The sequence below is a fragment of the Peromyscus californicus genome, unplaced genomic scaffold, assembly GCF_007827085.1.
Source record: "Peromyscus californicus insignis strain IS unplaced genomic scaffold, ASM782708v3 Scaffold_4__1_contigs__length_199733344, whole genome shotgun sequence".
In the NCBI taxonomy this organism is placed as follows: Eukaryota; Metazoa; Chordata; class Mammalia; order Rodentia; family Cricetidae; genus Peromyscus; species Peromyscus californicus.
This window is the reverse complement of record NW_026294562.1, coordinates 54,720,143-54,742,702: the sequence shown is the minus strand read 5'-3', so window position 1 is coordinate 54,742,702 and position 22,560 is coordinate 54,720,143. Positions and strand designations below refer to the sequence as shown.

At 50.2% G+C, this 22,560-nt stretch overlaps 3 protein-coding genes and 1 long non-coding RNA gene across 4 annotated transcripts; 2 read left to right on the top strand and 2 right to left on the bottom strand.

The window, feature by feature from the left end:
• Positions 1-990: 990 nt before the first annotated feature.
• LOC128125242 (uncharacterized) lies at positions 991-9,760 on the bottom strand. Its single transcript, XR_008223115.1, has 2 exons — positions 9,649-9,760; positions 991-2,508 (listed from the first exon to the last, which is right to left on the bottom strand). It is a non-coding gene; the product is annotated as an uncharacterized LOC128125242 (long non-coding RNA).
• A 244-nt stretch (positions 9,761-10,004) lies between these two features.
• Syvn1 (synoviolin 1) lies at positions 10,005-16,829 on the top strand. The gene is made up of 16 exons (XM_052762411.1): positions 10,005-10,107; positions 10,922-11,070; positions 11,288-11,380; positions 11,467-11,619; positions 11,711-11,759; positions 12,177-12,280; positions 12,886-13,012; positions 13,104-13,203; positions 13,285-13,350; positions 13,446-13,562; positions 13,643-13,806; positions 14,075-14,203; positions 14,290-14,445; positions 14,526-14,712; positions 15,480-15,631; positions 15,703-16,829. Exons 2-16 carry the CDS (start codon positions 10,939-10,941, stop codon positions 15,810-15,812), a joined length of 1,839 nt encoding a protein of 612 aa, XP_052618371.1. The 5' UTR covers positions 10,005-10,107; positions 10,922-10,938; the 3' UTR covers positions 15,813-16,829.
• A 199-nt stretch (positions 16,830-17,028) lies between these two features.
• Mrpl49 (mitochondrial ribosomal protein L49) lies at positions 17,029-20,840 on the bottom strand. The gene is made up of 4 exons (XM_052762413.1): positions 20,707-20,840; positions 19,975-20,125; positions 18,184-18,308; positions 17,029-18,091 (listed from the first exon to the last, which is right to left on the bottom strand). The coding sequence occupies exons 1-4, from the start codon at positions 20,809-20,811 to the stop codon at positions 17,945-17,947; spliced, it is 528 nt and encodes a 175-aa protein (XP_052618373.1). The 5' UTR covers positions 20,812-20,840; the 3' UTR covers positions 17,029-17,944.
• Positions 20,841-20,956: 116 nt separating this feature from the next.
• Fau (FAU ubiquitin like and ribosomal protein S30 fusion) lies at positions 20,957-22,554 on the top strand. Its single transcript, XM_052762414.1, has 5 exons — positions 20,957-21,054; positions 21,298-21,380; positions 21,486-21,630; positions 22,174-22,229; positions 22,385-22,554. The coding sequence occupies exons 2-5, from the start codon at positions 21,306-21,308 to the stop codon at positions 22,508-22,510; spliced, it is 402 nt and encodes a 133-aa protein (XP_052618374.1). The 5' UTR covers positions 20,957-21,054; positions 21,298-21,305; the 3' UTR covers positions 22,511-22,554.
• Positions 22,555-22,560: the final 6 nt, after the last annotated feature.

Genomic DNA, 22,560 nt, shown 5'->3' with positions numbered 1-22,560 from the left:
AGGTTTTCCTAGTGAGAACTTACCTGGGGTCCAAGAATTTGAGCTTGCTTTACCCAGCAGAGCTGCATAAGGGGATGATTTGACCATGGGTGTGGTTACCAGGTTTTTGGAAGGGTCTATACTTGGCTGTGTGGTATGCTTCCATATAGGAAGGGGGAGGTCTTTTGCCTCACCCCTTGGCATTGTTATAAAAGCCCTTTTGAATAAATGCCTAGGACCATTGGGTTTTGATCCTGGTCCTCCTGAAGCTATCCTGTGTTTCTGTCTTTCTCCACTTTGATATCTAAGTTTCTTATCTTTCTCTCCTCCTCATAGGAACTCTTTTAAAAGGTGAGAGCTGGCCTCCCACACAGTTGACCCCTGTGTCCCAGCCCCTCCTAGCTTCTGTCCTGGAGAGCTGGAGAGGTTAAAACCCTGACTTCTACATCTCATCCAATTTCAGTTAGGTGAGACACCCTGGAACTGCTGGGGGCTTGGTTCTGGCCGATCCATTCTGGCTTTCTCTGGAGGCTCCGTACTACAGAGGCTGTAGATCTTGTATTGCCAATGATGTTTATTTAAGCATGTGGTTTTGTTGTTTGCTTGGGACAGGATCTTGCTATGCAGCCCAGGCTAGCCTCAGACTCTGGATCTTTTCTGTCTCTGCCTCCTGAGTGTTGAGATTACACCACATCCAGTTTAGTTCTTGTCTTCCCTAGAACAGCTGCATGTGCTCCTCCTGTGACTTGCAACTCCAAGTAGCTCTAGAAGATCTGGCAGAACCCCTGCCCAGGAAATTCTAACAATCCTAGCAGACATTCTCCTCATCTACAGAAAGCTACTGACCTCTAGTTCCTGATTATGTCAGACTCCAGGCAATTTATTTCATTATCCACTTGCAGTCTATCCAAATATCCATTCACACCCCCCCTACACACCCATCTGCCCAGTCCCCAGATCAGGGACTGGCCAAGGGAGACAAGTCAGATGATTGTCATAAAACAAACTATCTTAACCATGGTGGATTATGTCAACAATCTTTTTTTTTTTTTTTTAAACAGGATTTCTCTATGTAACAGCCCTGGTTGTCATGGAACTTGCTTTGTAGACCAGGCTGGCCTCAAACCCAGAGATCAGCCTGCCTTTGCCTCCCAAGTATTGGGATTAAAGGCGTATGCCACCATGGCCTGGCTAACAATCCTTTGTGGGTTTTTGTTGTTGTTGTTTTGTTTTTTGAAACAAACAGGGTTTCTCTGTGTAGTTTTGGTGCCTGTCCTGGATCTCCCTCTGTAGACCAGGCTAGCCTCAAACTCACAGAGATCCGCCTGGCTCTGTCTCCTGAGTGCTAGGATTAAAGGTGTGTGTTACCACCACCCGGTCAATTCTTTGTTTTTAAAACTTAATTTTTCCCCCTTTTTATTGGGCTGGAGAAATGGCTCCAGTTAAGAGCTCATACTGCTTTTCTAAAGGACCAGAGTTCAGTTCCCAGCATCCACATCAGATGGCTCACAATTAGCTGTGACTCCAGCTCCATGGGATCTAACACCTCTGAACTCTTTGGGCACCTGCACACACAAATATATATATATATATATATATATATATATATATATATATATATATATATATGTATCAATCACACTGGCACACACACATACACATAAAAAGATAAATACTTCTTAGTGTGCGTGGGTGCGTGTGGGAGCGTGCGTGTGTGTGTGCGCGAGCACGCGTGCGCGTGTGCGCGCACACAGGTGCTTTTGTGCCACAACAAATGTGGAAAGTTTAGTGATTAACTTTGGGGAGTGAGCCCTCTCTTTCCACCTTATTGAGCCAGGGTCTCTCTTGCTGTTTCTGCCATGGTAACTATTCTGGCTAGCTGACCCACAAGCTTAAAGAAGATTTTCCTGGCCCTGCCTCCCATCTCACTGGAGGTGGGCTGAGATGGGATTACAGATATGTGCCACTGCACCCTTCTCCCCTCTCGGTTTAGCTAAACGGTATTCTATTTCCCCAGGACCTATGACTTCCCTGCTATAGGCTTTTGGGTTTTTTTAAAACTATATTTACAGTAATAGGCATAGATTGTCTCCTGTACAGTGAACTCCAAATCCAATCAGAGTGTGATTGGATTGGTTACCCCATACCGGTAATGCCACCATTATACAACTGGGTACATCCTGCCTGGCTGATCGGTCTTGGACTTCAGTGTTCACAGCCAGATAAGATCAGTGATGCCTTTTCTCCCCAAGCAACTTGTGCGCATATTCTGAGACTATGAAAGCTGGCCAGCAAAGAAGAAACCTCCAGGTCACAGCTTGATGTCTCCGCATCACACAACCAAGGTGCTCAGTATCTTCAGCAATACAGTCTTCTACAGTTCTGGTGGGCAACTTTTGTGGTGGTTAGTTTTTTGTCAAGGCTCATCTGGGAAGAGGGAACCTCAATCGAGAAAATGACTCCAAAGCCAATGAGACGGTTCAGCAGGTGAAGGAGCTTACTGCTAGGTCTGAAGACCTGAGTAAAATCCTGAGACCAGGTGAGAGGAAGAGATAGTTAACTTATCAGTTGTCTGCTGTTCTCTGTAACACACACACACACACACACACACACACACACACACACACACACACACACGAGATAATGTGGGAAAAAATGTCTCCATCAATTGGCCTGTGGAGCATTTTCTCTCTCTTTTGCTTTTTGTTTTGAGACAGAGTCTCACCATATAACTATGGCTGGTCTGGAATGTAGACCAGGCTGACCTCAAACCCAAAGAGATCCACCTTACTTGGTCTCCCAAGTGCTGGATCAAAGATGTGCTCCCAGCCAGAGGCATTTGCTGGAGTGATGACTGATGTGAGAGGTCACAGCCCACTGTGGGCAGCACCACCTTTGGGCACGTGGCTCCAGAAGGTGTGAGAAATGTAGCTGAACATAAGCCTGGAAGGGTCTAGTTGGCAGCACTCCTCCATGGCCACTGCTTCAGGTTCTCAACCTGACTTCTTGTCATTATGGACTGTGATGAGGACATGTAAGCCAAATAAACCCTTTTGCTTTTGGTCATAGTGTTTAATCACAATAAAAATTAAATGGAGCAGGCTTTTTTTGGACTGCCAGCCCCCAAATCATGACACAGAGACTTATCATTAATTATGAAAGCTCGGCCTTGGCTTAGGCTTGTTTCTAACTAGCCCTTATAACTTAAATTAACCTATCCCTATTAATCCACATGCTGTCATGTGGCTCGTGGTGTTTACTTCTCCTCTAGCAAGTCCTGTTTCCTCCACATCCCATCCAGCTGGCAACTCTGCCTTTCTCTTCCCCAAGACCTCTCTGTTTCCCAGAAGTGTCCAGCCTAAACTCATCCTGCCCAGCTATTGGCCATTCAGCTCTTTATTAAACCAGTCACAGTGACACATCTCACAGGGTTACAGGGCTACACCGAGGAACTGTCTTGAAAAGAGCAACTAAGAGAGAAGGTCTCATGTAGCTAGCTGAGCTTGACCCTGAAGGTCCGATTCTCCTGCCTCTGCCACCCAAATGAAGGGGCTATTATTATGTACCACCACACCTGGTTTATGAAGCCGGGCTTGAATTCAGGGCTGCATGTACGCTCGACAGGCATTCTACTCAGCCACACCCACCATTAGCTTTGTTTTGTTATTTGAGTTAGGATCCCAGGTAGCCCAGGCTTGCCCTGAACTCCTAATCTTCCTGTCGCTTCCTACCCAGAGCTCTGATTACAGGCATGCACAGCTTTTTATGTACAAGCTACAGATCTGAACTCATATTTGAATGTTTGTATGACAAATACTTTCGTTACAGAGCCATCCCCCTGGCCCCTATATTATTTTTTTTTTTGAATAGCAAAAGGGTTTAATTTAAAGTTGATCAACTTTTATGGTTTGTTTGTTTGTTTGTTTGTTTTGGTGTGGGGAAGAGGAGAGGGCAGTTGAAACAGGGCTTCACACTGCATTTCAGGTTGGCCAGGAGCTCACTATGTAGCTCAGGCTGAACTTGAACTCAGAGATCATTCTGCCTTTGCCTTCCTAGTGCAGGAATTACAGTCAGAACTGTTCCAATCTGATGCCAATTTGATGCTAGGCTACATATTAGTTTGTTTTTTTTTCCCCCGAGACAGGGTTTCTCTGTGTAGCTTTGCGCCTTTCCTGGAACTCGCTTTGGAGACCAGGCTGGCCTCGAACTCACAGAGATCTGCCTGCCTCTGCCTCCCGAGTGCTGGGATTAAAGGCATGCGCCATCACCGCCCGGCTACATATTAGTTATAGGTCAGCCTCGGCTATAAAATAAGCACCTAGGCCAGGTGGTGGTGGTGGTGGTGGTGGTGGTGGTACACACCTTTAATCCCAGCACTCAGAGGCAGAGGCAGGCAGATCTCTGTGAGTTTGAGGCCAGTCTGGTCTATAGGATAGCCAAGGCTGCACACAGAAACCCTGTCTCAAAAAAAAAAAAAAAAAAAACCAAGGATGCCGTGCCGTGGTGGCGAAAGCCTTTAATCCGAGCACTTGGGAGGCAGAGGCAGGCAGATCTCTGTGAGTTCGAGGCCAGCCTAGTCTACAAAGTGAGTTCCAGGAAAGGCGCAAAACTACACAGAGAAACCCTGTCTCAAAAAACAAAAAAAAAGAAAATAAATAAATAAGTAAATAAACAAGGAAAAAAATCCTATCTCTTTTGATACTGGTAAGTTGTCTTTTTGTCTCTTTTTCCTGATCAATCCTGGGTAGAATTTGTTGATTATATTAATATTCTCAAAGGATCCATTTATTTCCTTAATTTTTCTTTTTTTCTCTCTCTCTTTCCTTCCTTACTTTTCTTTTGAGACAAGGCCTCACTGGCTGTCTGTGAAATCACTATGTAGGCCAGGCTGGCCTTGACCTCACAGAGATCTGCCTGCCTCAGCCACCCAAGTGCTGGGAGTTATAAATGGAATACATTAAGTCATTTTCTGTGCAGAATATGGTTTATCTCAGTAAATGTTCCACATGCACTTAAGGAAAACAGAATGTACATCTTGTACTCTGGCCTGTGTTGTAGCTGAAGAAAGAAACTGAGTTAAGGGGATTCTGCAAGTCAAGGGCAGACTGAGCTACAGAGAAGGTTCCAGGCTGAGCTACAGAGTGAAAACTTGTTCCAACCTGTAGCTAGAGTTTTCCTGCCTGGCCCACAGTCAGGACAAATCTCTCTCACCTGCCAGTCCCACAGCCGCTCAAACCCAACCAAGTAAACACAGAGACTTATATTGGTTACAAACTGTATGGCTGTGGCAGGCTTCTTGCTAACTGTTCTTACAGCTTAAATTAATCCATTTCCATTAATCTATACCTTGCCACATGGCTCGTGGCTTACCGGCATCTTCACATACTGTTTCTCATCGTGGTGGCTGGCAGTGTCTCTCTGACTCAGCCTTCCACTTCCCAGCTTTATTCTCCTTGTCCCGCCTACACTTCCTGCCTAGCCAATGGCCAACCAGTGTTTTATTTATTGACTAATCAGCAACACATTTGCCATACAGAACATCCCACAGCACCAACCAACCAAACAACCAACCAAAAGGTGAAGGCACTTAAAGAGATCATAAAGTCTGCTGTTTGGTGGGGCAGGGTATACAAGTCAATTGTGCCTACCAGGATGATCACGTTCCTAGGACCTAATAAAACTTTACTGATTTTCTATTTCTTTTATTCCTCATTGGGAAAGGACTATGGAAATATTTAACTATTATAGATTGTTATGTTTTACCTGGAAGTTCAGTCACATTTTGCTTTTGTGGAGTTTGAAGTTCTATTTTTCTTTTTTCTTTCTTTTTTTTTTTTTTCCAGAGCTGAGGACTGAACCCAGGATCTTGCTCTTGCTAGGCAAGTGCTCTACCACTGAGCTAAATCCCCAACCCCAAGTTCTGTTTTTCAGTGAATATTTAGGATTGTTGTCTGTGTAATTACCTGACATTCTTACCTTTTTGTTTTTTGTTTTTGTTTTTCCAGATAGGGTTTCTCTGTGTAGCCCTGGCTGTCCTGGAACTTGCTCTGTAGACTAGCACATTTTTACCTTTAAAAAAATATATTTATTTTTTGCCAGGTATGGTGGCACATGCTTTTAATCTCAATACCTGGGAAGCAGAGGCAGGCTGATCTGAGTCTGAGGCTGGCCAGCTTGGTTTACAGATCGAGTTCCACAACAGCCAGAGCTACATAGTGAGACCCTGTCTTGAAAACACACACACTCATTTTACCTATGTGGTTGTTTTGCCTGTGTGCGAGTGCCTGTGTGTCTGCATGTATACTACATACATGCAGGATGCCCTTAGGGGCCAGAAAAAGGGCATTGGATCTCCTAGAACTGTAGTTATGGGTGGTTGTGATCCACACTGTGGGTGTTGCAATCTGAACTCTGGTCTCCTGCAGAAGCAATGAGTGCTCTTAACCACTGAGCCATCTGACATGCCCTTCAGCACTGGTATTATTCTTTACTCAGAAATCTATTTGTTGCTATTAAAACAAAACAAAACCCAAAAAACAAAAACCACTATGGTTCCTGTTTTGAGCTCAGGGTCTGTGTAAGCTAGTTTGAAGTCCACAGACAATTTCGGCACCTCAGCTCCTGGGCTGCAGCTTTTGAGGGCTACCACCCACGCTGGGTGGGCTTTTCAATGATGGAGCTGCCTGGGCTCCAGTCATACCCCATCCGTGCTCCTGTAATTAACCTTAATAAACTCTGGTTCAAACCAGACTGGGCAGGAATCGTTTCTTTGCTCTGTTGTTGCCCCATCTGGGGTAAGCAGGCATCCCGTGCATCCCCCCAGGAGAGGTAGCACAACAAACCAAGGACAGGGATGAGACTGCTCCATTTGGCCCAGCACGAGGCGATGACGGTCTGTATTAGGGCGGCGGTGGAGAAGATGGCAGAGAAAATGTGAGCGTGCTGGGGCGGTAGGATCCAAAGGACTTCCTCTCTCACCTAATGACTGCAAAACCTCCTAACGGCTCCCATTCTTGCCTGCCACCCCACCATGCTCTTTCCAACACAGGCTCTGGAGAGATCCCTTTAAACCTAAGTCAAGCTGGGTGGTGGTGGCGGCGGCGCACACCATTAATCCCAGCACTTGGGAGGCAGAGGCAGGTGGATCTCGTGAGTTCAAGGCCAGCCTGGTCTACAGAGTGAACTCCAGGACAGCCAGGACTGTTACACAGGGAAAACCTGGTCTCAGAATCTCCCTCCCCCACCCCCCCCCAAAAAAACCATGTCAAAGCGTCTTACCCCTGACACCCTCATGCTACTCAGAATAAAGGCCCATGATGTCCACCAAGACCTGACCCTGACCAGCCCCGCATCTGTTATCCACTCTTCACTAGCTCCGCTCTAGCCACACCTGCCGCCTTCAACAAATCAGAAGCTATGGACCTGCAGCTGGAGCTCTGCCCGGACATCCTCTGTGTTTGTAGGTCTTTCCTCAAGTCTTACCTCCTCAATGAAGCTTAGCCTATTTCCTCACTCATGACCACACCCCCACCCTGATACGCCCTCTTCACTTTTCTTTAGTTTTGTTTGTGCGGTATAAGTGCACGTGTCCATGTGAGCACACGGAGGCCAGGGGAGAACATCAGGTGTCTTACACTATCACTCTCCAACTCATTCTCTTGAGACCTGTCTTGAACCTGGGGCAAGGCTGGCACCCAGTAAGCCCCAGAGATCCACTGTCTGTCTTCCCACAGTACAAGGATTATAGGCTTGTGACTACATCCCGCTTTTTACATCTGTCCTAAGGATCTGGACTCAGGTTCTCATGCTTGCAAGGCATGCACATTTACCTGCTGAATCTTCTTCCCAGCTCTCCGGCAGCCTTTCTTTCCTTCTTTTTTTTTTTTTTTTTTTTTTTTTTTTTTTGTAACAGGGTTTCTCTATGTAGCCCAGGCTGTCCTGGATCTCGCTCTGTAACCCAGACTGGTCTTGAACTCAGAGATCCACCTGCCTCTACCTCCTGAGTGCTGGGATTAACGGTGTGCGCTGCCACTGCCCGGCCAGTAGCATTTCTTACCTTCCAGTGTTTAGGTAATTCACTAATATTATGTTGCCCAGGCAGACCTTGAAGATTTGATTGTCCTGCTTCAGCTTCTAAGGGGAGTTGGAATTACAGGCTGTACTGTGTTGCCTGGCACTGTTTTAAAATTCTATTTATGTGTGCGTTTGCTCATACACATGGGAAGAGCACCCCCTAGCTGATAAACTTGAGTAGCAAATGGTTTAAAAGGGTGTAGAGGTCAGAGAGAACTCTGGAAGTCAGTTCTCTTCCTTCACTATACGGGTCCCTGGGGACTGGACTCCAAACATTAGGCAGCAATTGTCTTAACCCTCAAGCTATCCGATGGCCCTCATTTGTTTCTGAGACAGGCTCTCACTCTATAGCCCCAGGCTGGCCTCCAATTTACAGTCATCTTCCTGCCTCAGCCTCCCAACATCTGGGATTACAGGAGTTGGCCACTATGCTGTCTGCTCACTAAACTATTTCCAAAATTGAATCGAACCAGCCAGGGCTACACAGAGAACTCTGTCTCGGAAAAAAAAAAAAAAAAAAAAAAAAGAGAAAGAAAGAAAAAAAGAATAGAAGAATGGGAAGGCTGAGTCTCTAGGATTGGAGGTAGCCAGCAGAAGGGCATAGAAAGCTTATTGGGGAGGGCATAGAGAGCTAATTTAGGACTAGTTACAAATTGAACCAGTAAGTCAGAGGTTCTCAACCTGTGGGTCGAGACCTTTATGAGGCATCACATATTAAATATTACAATTCATAACAGCAAAATTATAGTTATGAAGTAGCACTGAAATCATTTTATGGTTGGGGTTACCACAACATGAGGAACTGTATTAAAGGGTCGTAACATTAGGAAGGTTGAGAACCACCGTGGTAAGGTAAGCGGATGGTAGGGAAGATGACTGAGACCAAGAGCTCTGGGACTGGGGCTGACAGATCCTAAAGACTCCTAGGATGTTAGGCCTCTGAATCTGCACTGAGTCCGCCCTAAAAACGGGAGGAGCACTCCCTAGCTGATAAACTTAGGTACCGAATGGTTTTATGGGCGGGCAAAAGAAAAATTCAGGGTACAAGGTAGATGCTTTTGGTCTCCATTCTGTTTGCGATTATAGTGATTGCCTGAGCCCTAGCAAACTGAAACAGCAGACGGCTACCACCCAGGAATGAACACGCACGCTGACTGAGCACTTGGGGTACTGAAATCAACCTCTCGGCACAGAAGTCTCCACCCAAACCTCGAAAGAACTGGAGCTCTGCTTCGTGTCAGCCCGGCCACACCTGAGAGCTGCTCCCTTTGTGGGCGCGGTAAGCGTTCCCCGAGGCAGGATAGGGATCCCCTGCCTCTGAACTGCGCTTTCTCCGTTGGCGGCCAGCTGCGGTAGGACAGAGCCCAGAGCAACCCTGCCTACTGACCCTAGCAACCACTCACCTGCTGTTCTCTTCCTATAGGCCAGAATTTTTTCTTCCTTTTTCTCATTGGTCCGCGTAACTTTATCGCAACCAATCAGCGGTAGCCACGGGACCCAACTCACTCCTACCCTAACCAGCGTTGGGGGAGGTGACCCAGGAAGACACATCTGTTTTCTGCATCCAGTTTTCCCAGGAAGCACTTTACTTCTTACCGTGTCGGACCTGTCCCTGGAATGAGGCGCGGGCACATTTTATTTCTTTTATGTCTGAAGTAAAGCCAGGCTCTTGCTCGTTCCTCTCCCCCCTCCAAATGGCACGGCCCGCAGAATGCCCCATCTTCCAGGCATTTTGACAGCTGGAGTCCTGGAGGGTTTTAGAGTGGTGACCCTACTACGGTGACTAACAAGTGTTGTAGGGGCAGACCTCTTTGGTCGCGACCACGCGCCACATCTCTTGCTCGTCCCGGCTGCGTGCGCATGGGCCCTGGAAGCACCGGCGAGATCGCTGCGCGCAAAGCGCACTTGGTACGGTCCGCTCCGCCGCGCCCCGCGCCGCCGGAAGTGAGGTGTCTTACCCCCGAAGTTCCGGTTCGCAGGGGGTGGGGAGTGTTGTTAACCGGAGCGGCTGCCGCAGTCGCGGTGATTGAGCGGGCTCGCGGCACTGGGCTCCTGGTGAGTGGGCCCAAGTCCCGTCCAGGTTGCGGTTGGGGTAGGGGGTCGGGGACCAGGACCATGCCCTTTGGGGTCACTGAGATCAGCCCGCCCCCCTGCGTTCCGCCGCCAATTTTCGGCCTGTCAGATGGCTGTAGACCTCGGGCGGCAGCGCGGCCACCGTTCTAGAGGCCGGGCCCCGCCTGCGACGTTTGCAACTCCTAGCGCTCACAGGTGTGCGGCTTCGAGGCGACCCGGGTGGCTCTCGATCCCGCCTCTGCACCCTGCCGGTCGGCCGTTTCTCCGGTACTCGGAGTGGACACTGCTCGGGGGGCTGGGAAGGGGGTGCCAGGGTTCCAGACTGACGTACCCCGCTGGGCGCGCGTCTACGCTGACCACCCTGACACAGCTGTCACCGGCCGTGCCGCCTCCCAGGCTGTGCCCTCTGCGCCTTGCCTTCTCCCAGCCAGGCCCAACGTTCCCGCCTCTAAAGCCTGTCATGCCAGCTCCTACAGAGGGTCAGCTGTAGGAGCCCCCCTCCTCCCAACATCGCTGCTTTGCCTCGTTGACTCCCTAGAGGAGGCGGCTTGGCAGGCAGCGTGGAAAGAGCCCTAGATTTTTAAACGAGACTAACCCAAGTTCCAGGCCTTGCATCAGTGTGAGCCTTTAACCCTTATGAGTCTCGGTTTCTCGGTTGTGAAATGGGGAGTATATGCTGTTCTGAATCTAATGGGTGTCAGGGTGAAGTGAGAGTTCACTCCTACTACTGACACTACCAGGGACTACACTAGGTTTGCACAATTAGGACATCACAAAAGTCATTTTCCTTGTGCAGGTCTCTGGGCCAGGGCGATGTTCCGCACCGCAGTAATGATGGCGGCCAGCCTGGCGTTGACCGGGGCAGTGGTGGCTCATGCCTACTACCTCAAACATCAGTTCTACCCCACTGTGGTGTATTTGACCAAGTCCAGCCCCAGCATGGCAGTGAGTTCAGGGCTCAGTGAGGGAGGACTGTCCAGGGAGGGAAGGAGGAGTCTGTGGGGCAGAGGCAGGGCTGCATGTCATAGTAGGAGAGACATAGCCATTGGCTGCCTAACTTGGAATAATCTATGATAAGACTTGGGAACATGTCAGAATGATGAACCCTAGGCAGTGGAAAGCAAAAAAATGACCTCCAACTATGGCTTTTCCCCACTCCTAGGTCCTGTACATCCAGGCCTTTGTCCTTGTCTTCCTCTTGGGCAAAGTGATGGGCAAGGTGTTCTTTGGGCAGCTGAGGGCAGCAGAGATGGAGGTAATATGTTGTTGGCCCCCAAGGACAGGGTCCAGAGCCGGGCAAACAATGACGGGGTTCCATGTCATCCCCTGCTCAACCCACAGCACCTTTTGGAGCGGTCCTGGTATGCTGTCACTGAGACTTGTTTGGCCTTCACTGTTTTTCGGGATGACTTCAGTCCTCGCTTTGTGGCGCTCTTCACTCTCCTTCTCTTCCTCAAATGTTTTCATTGGTTGGCTGAAGATCGTGTGGACTTTGTGAGTTGGGAGTGGCTGATGGGCATGCTGGTGGATTGGGGCATAGGGTGACCCCAACATCTTGATGGTGTCCCTCTCTGCTCTGCCTCAGATGGAACGCAGCCCCAACATCTCCTGGCTCTTTCACTGCCGCATTGTCTGTAAGTGAGCCTTGTGAAGAGGAGGGGGTTGCTTGAGGGGGGGAGGGCCACTGAGGAGTAAATGTGAAAAGTCAAAATCTATGAGCAGTACCCCAGAGCCTTGCTGCCCTTTGGGACAGCTGTACAGGAAAGATAATTTAAGAAGTTCATTTGCATAGTCTCTGCCCTGTTCCACTCCAGGGCTTCTAAACTGCCTGGGCCCTCAGCTCTCTGCCTTTTCCCTTGGGCCTGGGTTGCCCCAACACCCTGCCTGGGCAAAAGTAGTTCCCAGAGGGCTGATTCCACTTGGGTGTACACATCTGAGTAGATGGCTGCATCTATGGCCATGATGGCCATGAGGGTGGGGCTGTCCTAGAGCAGGAAGTGCCTGTCAGGCCTGCGCTAACCTCACTTCCCTCCATCTGGGGGTCTCCACAGCTCTTATGTTCCTCCTGGGTATCCTGGACTTCCTCTTCGTCAGCCACGCTTATCATAGCATCCTGACCCGGGGGGCTTCTGTGCAGCTGGTGTTTGGCTTTGAGGTAAAACTTGTTTGAGAGTTTGGGGGGACAAAGCCGAGGTGGTACTGCATGTGCTGTGAGCAGTCCGACAAGTGCTTCCTGAGCACCTGCTGTGTCCCCCCACCCCCCACCCCACCCCCATACTGGCCACCAGAGAGCAGCCGTCATAGTCCTGCCTGCCCTCATGCACTCGTAAGGGACTGCAGAAGGGCACAAAAGAGGCCAGTATAGAGGACTCCTGACCTGGGCACCTTAGCAAGGAAGGCTTCCTGGAGGCTGGTGCCACAGCTGGCTATGGATAGACAGGAGGAAATTGCTGGGTAGATCACCCAGGAGACGTGTTCCAGCTCACATTTGCTGAGTACTTACACATGTCAGGCCTTGTACTGTATGTATAAGTTACATCTCATAATCAACAAAACTACGTTGTTGTCGATGACAGTTGATGCTTCGTTTTACCAATGAGCAAACAGAGGTTGAGCCAGTTGCTTTAGTGATAGGCTAGGAGGACCCCATCTGTGTCCAAAGCCTGGGTTGGTACCACTGTACCTGCCATACTGAAGCCTGGGCCTGGCTAGAGGAAAGGGAAGCTGATGCTTACATTTTTCTCATGTCCCTCCCTCCAGTATGCCATTCTGATGACCATGGTGCTCACCATCTTCATCAAGTATGTGCTGCACTCCGTGGACCTCCAGAGCGAGAACCCCTGGGACAATAAGGCTGTATACATGCTCTACACGGAGCTGTTTACAGGTGACAGGAGCCTGGGCCTCTCCTGAGCCACACCAGCATCCCGTGTGCCTGCCAGCTCTGTGGCCAGCTGTGCTCTGCCTTTCCTTCCCAGGTTTCATCAAGGTCCTGCTGTACATGGCCTTCATGACCATCATGATCAAGGTGCACACCTTCCCACTCTTTGCCATCAGGCCCATGTACCTGGCTATGAGGTGAGTCCAACCTTGTCCCTTCACTGTCCCAGACTGATTTCTTCCATCTGTCTTCCTACGCTCACTGACTTGTCTCTTTAGGCAGTTCAAGAAAGCTGTGACAGATGCCATCATGTCTCGCCGAGCCATCCGCAACATGAACACACTGTAAGTGGGTTTATCCTGGCTACCCTCCCAAACTCCGTCCTAGACCCCTTTGCTCCAAGATCTGGTCCTGACATGTTCTCTGCCATCTTATCCAGGTACCCAGATGCCACCCCTGAGGAGCTTCAGGCAATGGATAATGTCTGTATCATCTGCCGAGAAGAAATGGTGACAGGTGCTAAAAGACTGCCCTGCAACCACATCTTCCATACCAGGTGGGAGAGGGTCTGGGGGACCTGCGTCGTGGGCACAGGCTCATGGGGACCTGCTCATCCCTGTCTGGTCTTACTCCCAGCTGCCTGCGCTCCTGGTTCCAGCGGCAGCAGACCTGTCCGACCTGCCGTATGGATGTCCTGCGGGCATCGTTGCCAGCCCAGGCACCACCACCCCCTGAGCCTGCTGACCAAGGACCACCCCCTGCACCTCATCCTCCGCCACTGCTGCCACAGCCTCCCAACTGTAAGTGGTCCTTCCTTCATTTGACCTCAGAGAACCTTCCCTGCCCTCAGGTACTTGCCCTGGGCTGGGTATCAACAATGCTTGGGAATCCCAAATGTCTGCCCTCCAGAATCTCATTCTGGGCAGGAAGGGGTGAGAAGATGAGTAGATAGATGACCAGTGCTAAGCTCAGTCAGGAATGGAGGTCAACTCCTAGTAGCCAAACATCTGGCTTGGGAGTGGGAACTGTCAGCTCCTCCCGCCTCTCACTACCATTTTCTCTCTGCAGTCCCCCAGGGCCTCCTGCCTCCTTTTCCTCCAGGCATGTTCCCACTGTGGCCCCCAATGGGCCCCTTTCCACCTGTTCCACCTCCCCCAAGCTCAGGAGAGGCTGCAGCTCCTCCGTCCACCAGTGCAGGTGAGCCTTTTGTATGCTAAGGCAGCTGAAGTCGCAGAGTCACATCCAGAGACCCAGAGACTGATTTTCGTTCTGTGCTTTGCCAGCTGTTTCTCGGCCCAGTGGAACAGCCACCACCACAGCTGCTAGTACCAGTACTCCTGCCCCAGCATCTGGCTCTGTCCCTGGTCCAGAGGCTGGCCCTGCTCCTGGCTTCCCCTTCCCTCCTCCTTGGATGGGTATGCCCCTGCCCCCACCTTTTGGTAAGTTGGCTACTCTCTGGGATGTTCAGGGTAAAGCGGTCAGGCCCAGGTAGCTCAGACTGACCTCTGCCTCCTGCCAGCCTTCCCGCCAATGCCTGTGCCCCCCGCGGGATTTGCCGGTCTGACCCCAGAGGAGCTACGGGCGCTGGAGGGCCATGAGCGGCAGCACCTGGAGGCCCGGCTGCAGAGTCTGCGCAACATACACACGCTACTGGACGCTGCCATGCTGCAAATCAACCAGTACCTCACTGTGCTGGCCTCCTTGGGGTATGCATGCCAGATTCTAGTAGAGCTCCAAAAAGGCCCCTTGTAGCTTTGACGTTTGTCTTCCTTGTACACTGTAATATATTCTGCTGCCTCAGGCCACCATCTCCAGGCATGCCCAGGAGCTCTTGGTCATGCCCAGTGCTTTCATCCTCCATTCAAGTGCATCCAGAGCTGTGGAGTCAGTGTTTACCAGTGAGCTGACTGTGAAAGTTATTCACGTTTTTCTAAACTCAAATGATTCCTGACACTTGCTGCTACAGCTCGTCACCTCACATCCTCCTGACACTGAGGGAGCAAATAGAAAGTCGCTTCAAGCCACCCTGTTCCAGGTTCAAGTGCTAGTCTCATCGCTTGCTTGCTTGAAGACTTGCTTTACATTGGAAATCACATTCTCAGTCATAGGTGACATGTGCAAAGGGCTGGCAGGTAGCTGTAGTCCAAGGCTGAGCACTCCAGCTTACCCAGTAAACCCCCTAAGGTGCCCAACTCTAAGTGGAGACTGAAGCGAACCTGAGATGGGTCAGCTGTCTCTGCCTGCTTTATTGTAAATCTCTGCAGTGATTTACAATCTATGGGCTGAATCACCTGAGACTCGAATCCACATGTGTTCACTTACGTCTGCTTCTCACAAGGATTCAAGGACAGCTTGCCTTAGAGCTTGCCCTGCAAGGCTTGTGGTGGTGGTGGTGGTGGTGGTGGGGTTTGGTAAGAAAATCTGTCCAGCCTGAGATGCCCAGGTTAGGCCTCTTTTGTCCCTTCTCTTCCAGGCCCCCCAGGCCAGCTACTTCCGTCAACCCCACTGAAGAGACTGCCTCTGCAGTGGTGACTGCTGCCGCCTCCACCAGCGTCCCCAGCTCTGAGGTCCCTGCCCCATCCCCAGGAGCCTCCCCACCAGCCCCTGAAGCTGAAAAGCCTCCAGGTAGGTGTGATTGGCCCTGAGGGGTGAGGATGAAGGATTTTCTGGGTTCCATTTCTGACTTCTCTGTCCAGCTCCTGAGTCAGTGGGCGCTGCAGAGGAGCTTCCTGAGGATGGAGAGCCTGATGCTGCAGAACTCCGCCGGCGTCGCCTGCAAAAGCTGGAGTCCCCTGTTGCCCACTGACACTGCCCAGACCTGACCCTGCTCTCGAGTGGCTCTCTGGAATATGCCCTGCCACCAAGTGCCAGCTCCCTCTGTCTGCATCAGGGAGTAGTAACCCCCAGCTGAGAAGGAAGTGGCAGGATCTCTGAGGCCGAGAAGTGGCTGGGTTCCCAGTTGATCCATTCCCGACGGCCCTGGCAGCCATGGGATGTCGTTCAGTTCTCACCTTCCTCTACCACTTCTGCTGTCTTCTGCTGGGTCCCTGAACATAGAGGCTGCACCTCTGGGAGAAGGTGAAGCCCCCCCAAGCCCTGCTTGAGTGTGGGGCCATGCTGCAGTGCCGAACAGTATTAGCTTCTGTTCCCAAGTGTGCAAACCCAGAGGGGCTGAAGACAGACCAGGACCTTACCCCCCTCCTGCCAAGACTGGTACCAGCCTCCTTCCTCATCCCCATCTTCTCAGAAACCCCTTTGTGATGGTGGCTGTGCCCCCTAAGCCCTGTGGCATTTCCATGTCTTACTGGCAACCACACAACTCAGGGAAAGGAGTGCCTGGGGGTGGGGGACAGGCGGGCAGCACTGAGGGACCCTGTCCTGCCCCTCCCCAGGCTCTTTCCCCATCTCACCCAGCAGCCACTGCCTGGTGGGCCTGGCTGAGGGTGTGTGCTGCTCCTTAACCACTGCTCCCCAGAACCCAAGGCAGGCCACCTCCAACCTGTGGGACTTGAGTTCAGGATTGGAACTATTTCTGTACCTAGAGGCTTTGGGCTTAAATTTTGTCTTTTTGATTTGAATGCTTGACCCCAGGAAGAAGGAGCAGGTGTGAGGCTGGGTACCTGGACTTTCCAGTTTAGAACAGGCTCTGGGCCAGGCAGGGACCATGGAGCCAAGGCCTAGCTGCTTCTGTCTTTCTTCCTTTTGGTTTTGTGTTACAGGAGTTTCTGGAGACAGTTTCAGATGATTATTTAATTTGTAAATATTGTACAAATTTTAATAGCTTAAATTGTATATACAGCCAAATAAAAACTTGCATTAATGACTGGTGGGGCTTGTAACTTAGGGCAGGGATCCTTTCCCTTGCCTAGCCCGTAGACTTATGGTCTGTGGTCTCCTGGAATGAGGATGCCAAGATATTTAACAACTAGACATACTTTCATCTTACACGTGGAGAACCTGAGCGCTGGGAGGTTGGTATCTCTTCTACTTTAGGTCTGAAGTCAAGCAGGGTAGCCAGGATCTGAACACTGCGAATCAATTTAATGGTGGAGTTGGACAAGTGGCTGAAATGGGATGGGACAGCAGGAATGAAAAGCCTTCATTTTCCTGTTTTCAGTCAACACAGCCGATTCCACGACAGCGGGCGGACGTCCCCAACCCTACCTATTACAGCACTCAGAACCTAAGATATTTTGTCTGTCTTGTCCAGTCCAGTCCAGGTCCTTGTCCTGTGTTGTCTATGTTGTAGCTAGAGTTTTCCTGCCTGGCCCACAGTCAGGACAAATCTCTCTCACCTGCCAATCCCACAGCCACTCAGACCCAACCAAGTAAACACAGAGACTTATATTGGTTACAAACTGTATGGCCGTGGCAGGCTTCTTGCTAACTGTTCTTACAGCTTAAATTAATCCATTTCCATTAATCTATACCTTGCCACATGGCTTGCAGCTTACCGGCATCTTCACATGCTGTTTCTCATCATGGCAGCTGGCAGTGTCTCTCTGACTCAGCCTTCCACTTCCCAGCTTTACTCTCCTCCTTGTCCCGCCTATACTTCCTGCCTGGCCACTGGCCAATCAGTGATTTATTTACCAACCAATCAGAGCAACACATTTGCATACAGACCATCCCACAGCATCCATATTCACCACTAAGCCCAGTTTGACTTATAGCAAAAGCTCCAGAAGGCCAAGGATGCATGTCCCTGATGGGTTGTTTCTAGAAGGGCTGACTTAATGTCTCCCTTGTTAGCCTGATTCTTCCTGTGGGCTCCCACATTGGACACTTAAACAGAGGTCTTTTTCCTCTTTATGGAAGCAAGGACTGATCTCAATGTCCTTTACCCTGTGCTCTGAATCCCATTCCAGAGACTCCAAATCCACTTCCTCTCTGGATGCCAGTCTGTGAGGGGCACTGCCATGGACTGATCATCAGGCCTCAGAAGCCTTTCTCAAGAAGCCAGGCTTTAAGCTGCTCATCAAAGTAGCCCTTGATTCGAAGAGTACCTGTCACCTCATTAACCTGGGTGACAGGTGTCTTTCCCAGCTGTGGGCTCAGAAATTCTTCCACATCCTTCTGTAGAGCCTGGAGAAGGATAACTCCAGTCAACAGGTGCTAATCCCAGGGCTCCCTCCCTTCAACCCTGGAAGGATCAGAAATAGACCCAAGCCACTTACCCAGATGTCGCCTTCCACCTTCCGGATCACAGTCATCTGTCGGTTGCCATGTGTGATGTCTTTGTAGACTGGGATGTTATGCATCCGGGATCGCCGAACAAAGTAGGGCAAGTTGGGAGGGGGATCTGTAAAGGGGTACGGTATAGGAAGCCAGCTTATCCTAAGCCTCGGCCAAGGACCTTCCCCTCACAAAGGGTTGCTGCAAGGTTTTCGTTTTTGCTTTGAGACAGATAAGGTCTCCTGAATCCTAGGCTAGCCTCAAACTCATGTAGCTAAGGATGACTTTGAATTTCTAATCCTTCTGCTTCTACCTCCCAAGTACAAGGATTCAGCCTTGCTGCACCTGGCTACAGAGGGTCATTAAATCCTACTGGACAAAAATCCAGACTTCAAGTCAGGGCATCTCCTCTGTCCTTCAGTTTATAGTTAGGACCGAATTTTCACCTTAGTGCTATAAGGCCCCACCCAGGCCTGCTACCATTTAAATGCTCAAAAAGAAATGAAGAGCTAGGCATGACTGTTCATGCCTAGAATATATAGGTAGTTCAAGGCTCGTTTGGGCTACCTTAGACACTGTCTCAAAAGGAAAAGTCAGGGGGATCACTGAGTTTGAGGCCAACCTGGTCAACAAATTGAGTCCCATGACAGCCAAGCTTGTTACACAGAGAAACCCTATCCAGGAAAAAAAAAAAAAAAAAAGTCCGATATGGCGGCACATTTCTTTAATCCCAGTCAAGGGAATGGCGGCACATTTCTCTAATCCCAGTAGAGGGGAACTGATGCGTCTGTGTTTGGGGCCCAGACCTTTAATCCCAGCACTCGGGAGGCAGAGGCAGGCGGATCTCAAGGTGGAGTTCGAGGCCAGCCTAGTCTACAGAGCAAGTTCCAGGACAGCCAGGGGTACACAGAGAAACCCTGTCTCAAAAACAAACAAACAAAACACATAAACAATAATTTATTACAGTTTATCTCCCTGGATCTTTGGGGAAACCCTCTCTGGACTACTCTCTCCTTTCTCATTGACCCAGTGAGGGTGACAACTTATTTAACAAAAGAGATGGGAGTTAAAGGGGTTCTTTTGGTTTGGTTGTTTGGTTTGCTGTTTTTGAGACTGTAGCTCCAGCTGACCTAAACTTTGTAATGGCAATGGGATTTTTTTGTTTGTTTGTTTTTTTTTGTTTTTTTTGTTTTTTCGAGACAGGGTTTCTCTGTGTAGCTTTGCGCCTTTCCTGGCTCTCGCTCTGTAGAACAGGCTGGCCTCGAACTCACAGAGATCCGCCTGCCTCTGCCTCACGAGTGCTGGGATTAAAGGCGTGCGCCACCACCACCCGGCGGCAATGGGATTTTTATAAATATGATCACACAATGGACTCAATATTAAAGGTTTTACTTTATATGCTGAACAGATTATACACCCATTTTGCTGAATTTGAGGTTAGAAGAAGTTAAATGATTAATAAAATCACACCAATAATGAAAGGCAAAACCAAATTCAAACCAGGCCTGCCTTTCTGCTAAGCTGCATTCTCTATTGTACACAGTCAGTTGGCCTGGAAGAAGAGAAATCCAAACACATGGTCTTCTTTCTCTATGCTTTCTCACCACAAGAGAAGACTCCACCCCAGCAAAACAGGGTTCTATTCTTGGGCCCATCCCTGGAGGATGAGAAAATACTAGGCCTCCATCTCAACAGCACTCCTAAACCCACTGGGAAGTTCAAAGCCTCAGCTGGGGCAAAGGACCCTCCTCCTCTACAGCCTTCAAACTACCCCCATCACTCACTCAGCTCACCTTTGGGAGGCTGCCAGCCACTAGGAGTGGGATAATGTTTATGCTTTGGTGGCTCTGGGATTTTGGTAGGGGGGAACAGGCGCTCCACAAACTGGTATTCATCCACAGACTCCACAAAGCCGGTGTTATCAGGAGGACCCTGGATTTGGCTCTAAGGCAAAACAAACAAACCATATTTCCATTAGTTCACACAACACAGAAGGACTTTAGTAGGCAAGGAACCAGGCAGAAAGAACAGCATAAGAAAAGACCTAGAGCTGGGAAAGCACCAGACTTTTCCAGAGTGCAAGGTACCAGGGGGGACTGGAAAAACAGTGCAAACAGTCTGAATTCCAAGATTTCTCCAAGACTCAAATGACAAACATGTCCACATTCCTGAAAAGCCAATTAACCATAAGACTAATCAATATAGTATTCTTCAGCATTTTTTCTGAACATCGTGTTGAAATTCTTTAGCTCCGACCATGGTGCTTGAACCGATCAGGCACCGAGCGAGGACGGGCAGCTGCTCTCGGTCCTAACTAACTCGAGCTATGTGGCAGCCGCATTCCAAAACCCAGACTACCCAGGCTCTGCCACCTGCCCTCTCCACCCTGCATCTACCCTCGAGACAAGTGTCAAGCCGAGTATACAGGAAAACCAAGGCCACGTGAGGGAATGCGGCGTTCAGGGTTGTCATGAGTAACAGTGAGGCTCACACACAGCCTTTTGCCCTCAGCTCCGAACTCTCACCAGCTGCCGTAGCCCGTTGCTCCACCGGACGCAGCGGCCCCAGTCCCGCAGAGCGCTTCGGAACACAGCTACCGCCATCTTGGATTGACCAACTGCGAGTGCCATCTGCGCGCGCAACCTGCTGGGGCCCGCCCCGCCCCCTGCGCGCGCCGCCCACAGGGACAGAACGCCTGCGTAGTGCGTTAGGGGAAAGGCTAGGACGGCGGTGGGCGGAACAAATACCCGCAATCCGCGCGGTCGCGCAGCAGTGACGTAACACGCGACAGGAGGTGAGGACGTGCGCGCTCCCGCTTCTTCCTCTTTCTTGACTCCATCTTCGCGGTGGCAGCTTCGGCGTCCGCGGATTAGGTAAGACTCGGGGGACTGCAGGACCTGTAGCGCTCGGGAGCAGGCCGTCTGCGGGCTCAGAAGGTGCGGGGAGGTCAAGGGACAAGGGCTGATCTGCGGCCGTGTCTCCCGACCTCATTCAAGTCGCTGGCGAGCCCCACCTTTCGCATGTGGAACGGCGCAATCTCCTGCCCCGCTTCCCATCTCCTGATCTGTCTTCTGGGACGCTTCTTTCCTTCTCTCAAGAAGCCTTTCTTTTTTCAGTCGCCAACATGCAGCTCTTTGTACGCGCCCAGGAACTACACACCCTTGAGGTGAGCGGCCAAGAAACGGTCGCCCAGATCAAAGTAAGTGTGTAATGCTCTTTTATTCCACCTAATTGTGCTCCTTTATCCCAAGGCACGCAGGGAAAACTTGTTTACTTACAAACATTGTTTCTTTTTTTACTGTAGGCTCATGTGGCCTCACTGGAAGGCATTGCCCCGGAAGATCAAGTCCTGCTTCTGGCTGGCTCGCCGCTGGAGGATGAGGCCACCCTAGGCCAGTGTGGTGTAGAGGCCCTGACCACTCTGGAAGTAGCTGGCCGCATGCTGGGAGGTGACTGCTTTTTTTCACTAGGAACTAATGGAATGTGTGTAGTTACAGCATGTGACAGCGTACTTCTGTGGCAATACACTTGTGTCTTCTAGGGTCTTTATTTCATAATGGTACTGCAGTCTCTAGCCAGACTGGTTCTCGGTGTCCCCACTAAAATCAAAATCCAGAGTGGCATGGTAGCACTTGGGAGACAGGCAGGCAGGTCTCTGTGAGTTTAAGGACAGGTGTACAGAGCAAGTTCACAGCCAGGGCTACACAGAGAAACCCTGTCAGGAAAAAAAAAAAAAAAAACCCAGTAATCATCAGAATCTGATTTACTGGGTTCTCAGAGTCCTTGCCTTAGTATGCCTCAACCCTCAGCACTGAATAAACTGGCCACAGTGACACTGAGGTGGGAACCAACCTGGGATAGCTATTCTGTGACCCCCATCTCCAATCTCTGCAACTATTGATTCATTCCTTGTTGGCCCCAAGAGTAAGGGTTGTGCTGGGCAGGGCGTTGGGTTGCTTCTTACCTGCTTCCTTTCTCCCACTCCAACACAGGTAAAGTTCATGGTTCTCTGGCTCGTGCTGGAAAAGTGAGGGGTCAAACTCCTAAGGTTAGTGAGCGCCAGAATTGGTATTTGGACTTGGTTTTTTCCTGTTGCAGCCTTTTCTTCCTGTTCGCATTCTCCTTCCTGGAGGGGTACTGGTGGGAAGGATGCCAGGCATGGGAGAGGTCAACCAGGGTCTTACGAGTCCTTCCCTTTCCCAGGTGGCCAAACAGGAGAAGAAGAAGAAGAAGACAGGCCGTGCCAAGCGGCGAATGCAGTACAACCGTCGCTTTGTCAACGTTGTGCCCACCTTTGGCAAGAAGAAGGGCCCCAATGCTAATTCCTAAGTCCTGTGTGGTTCTGGCACTGTAATAAAACCACTTTGCCCAGACTTGTT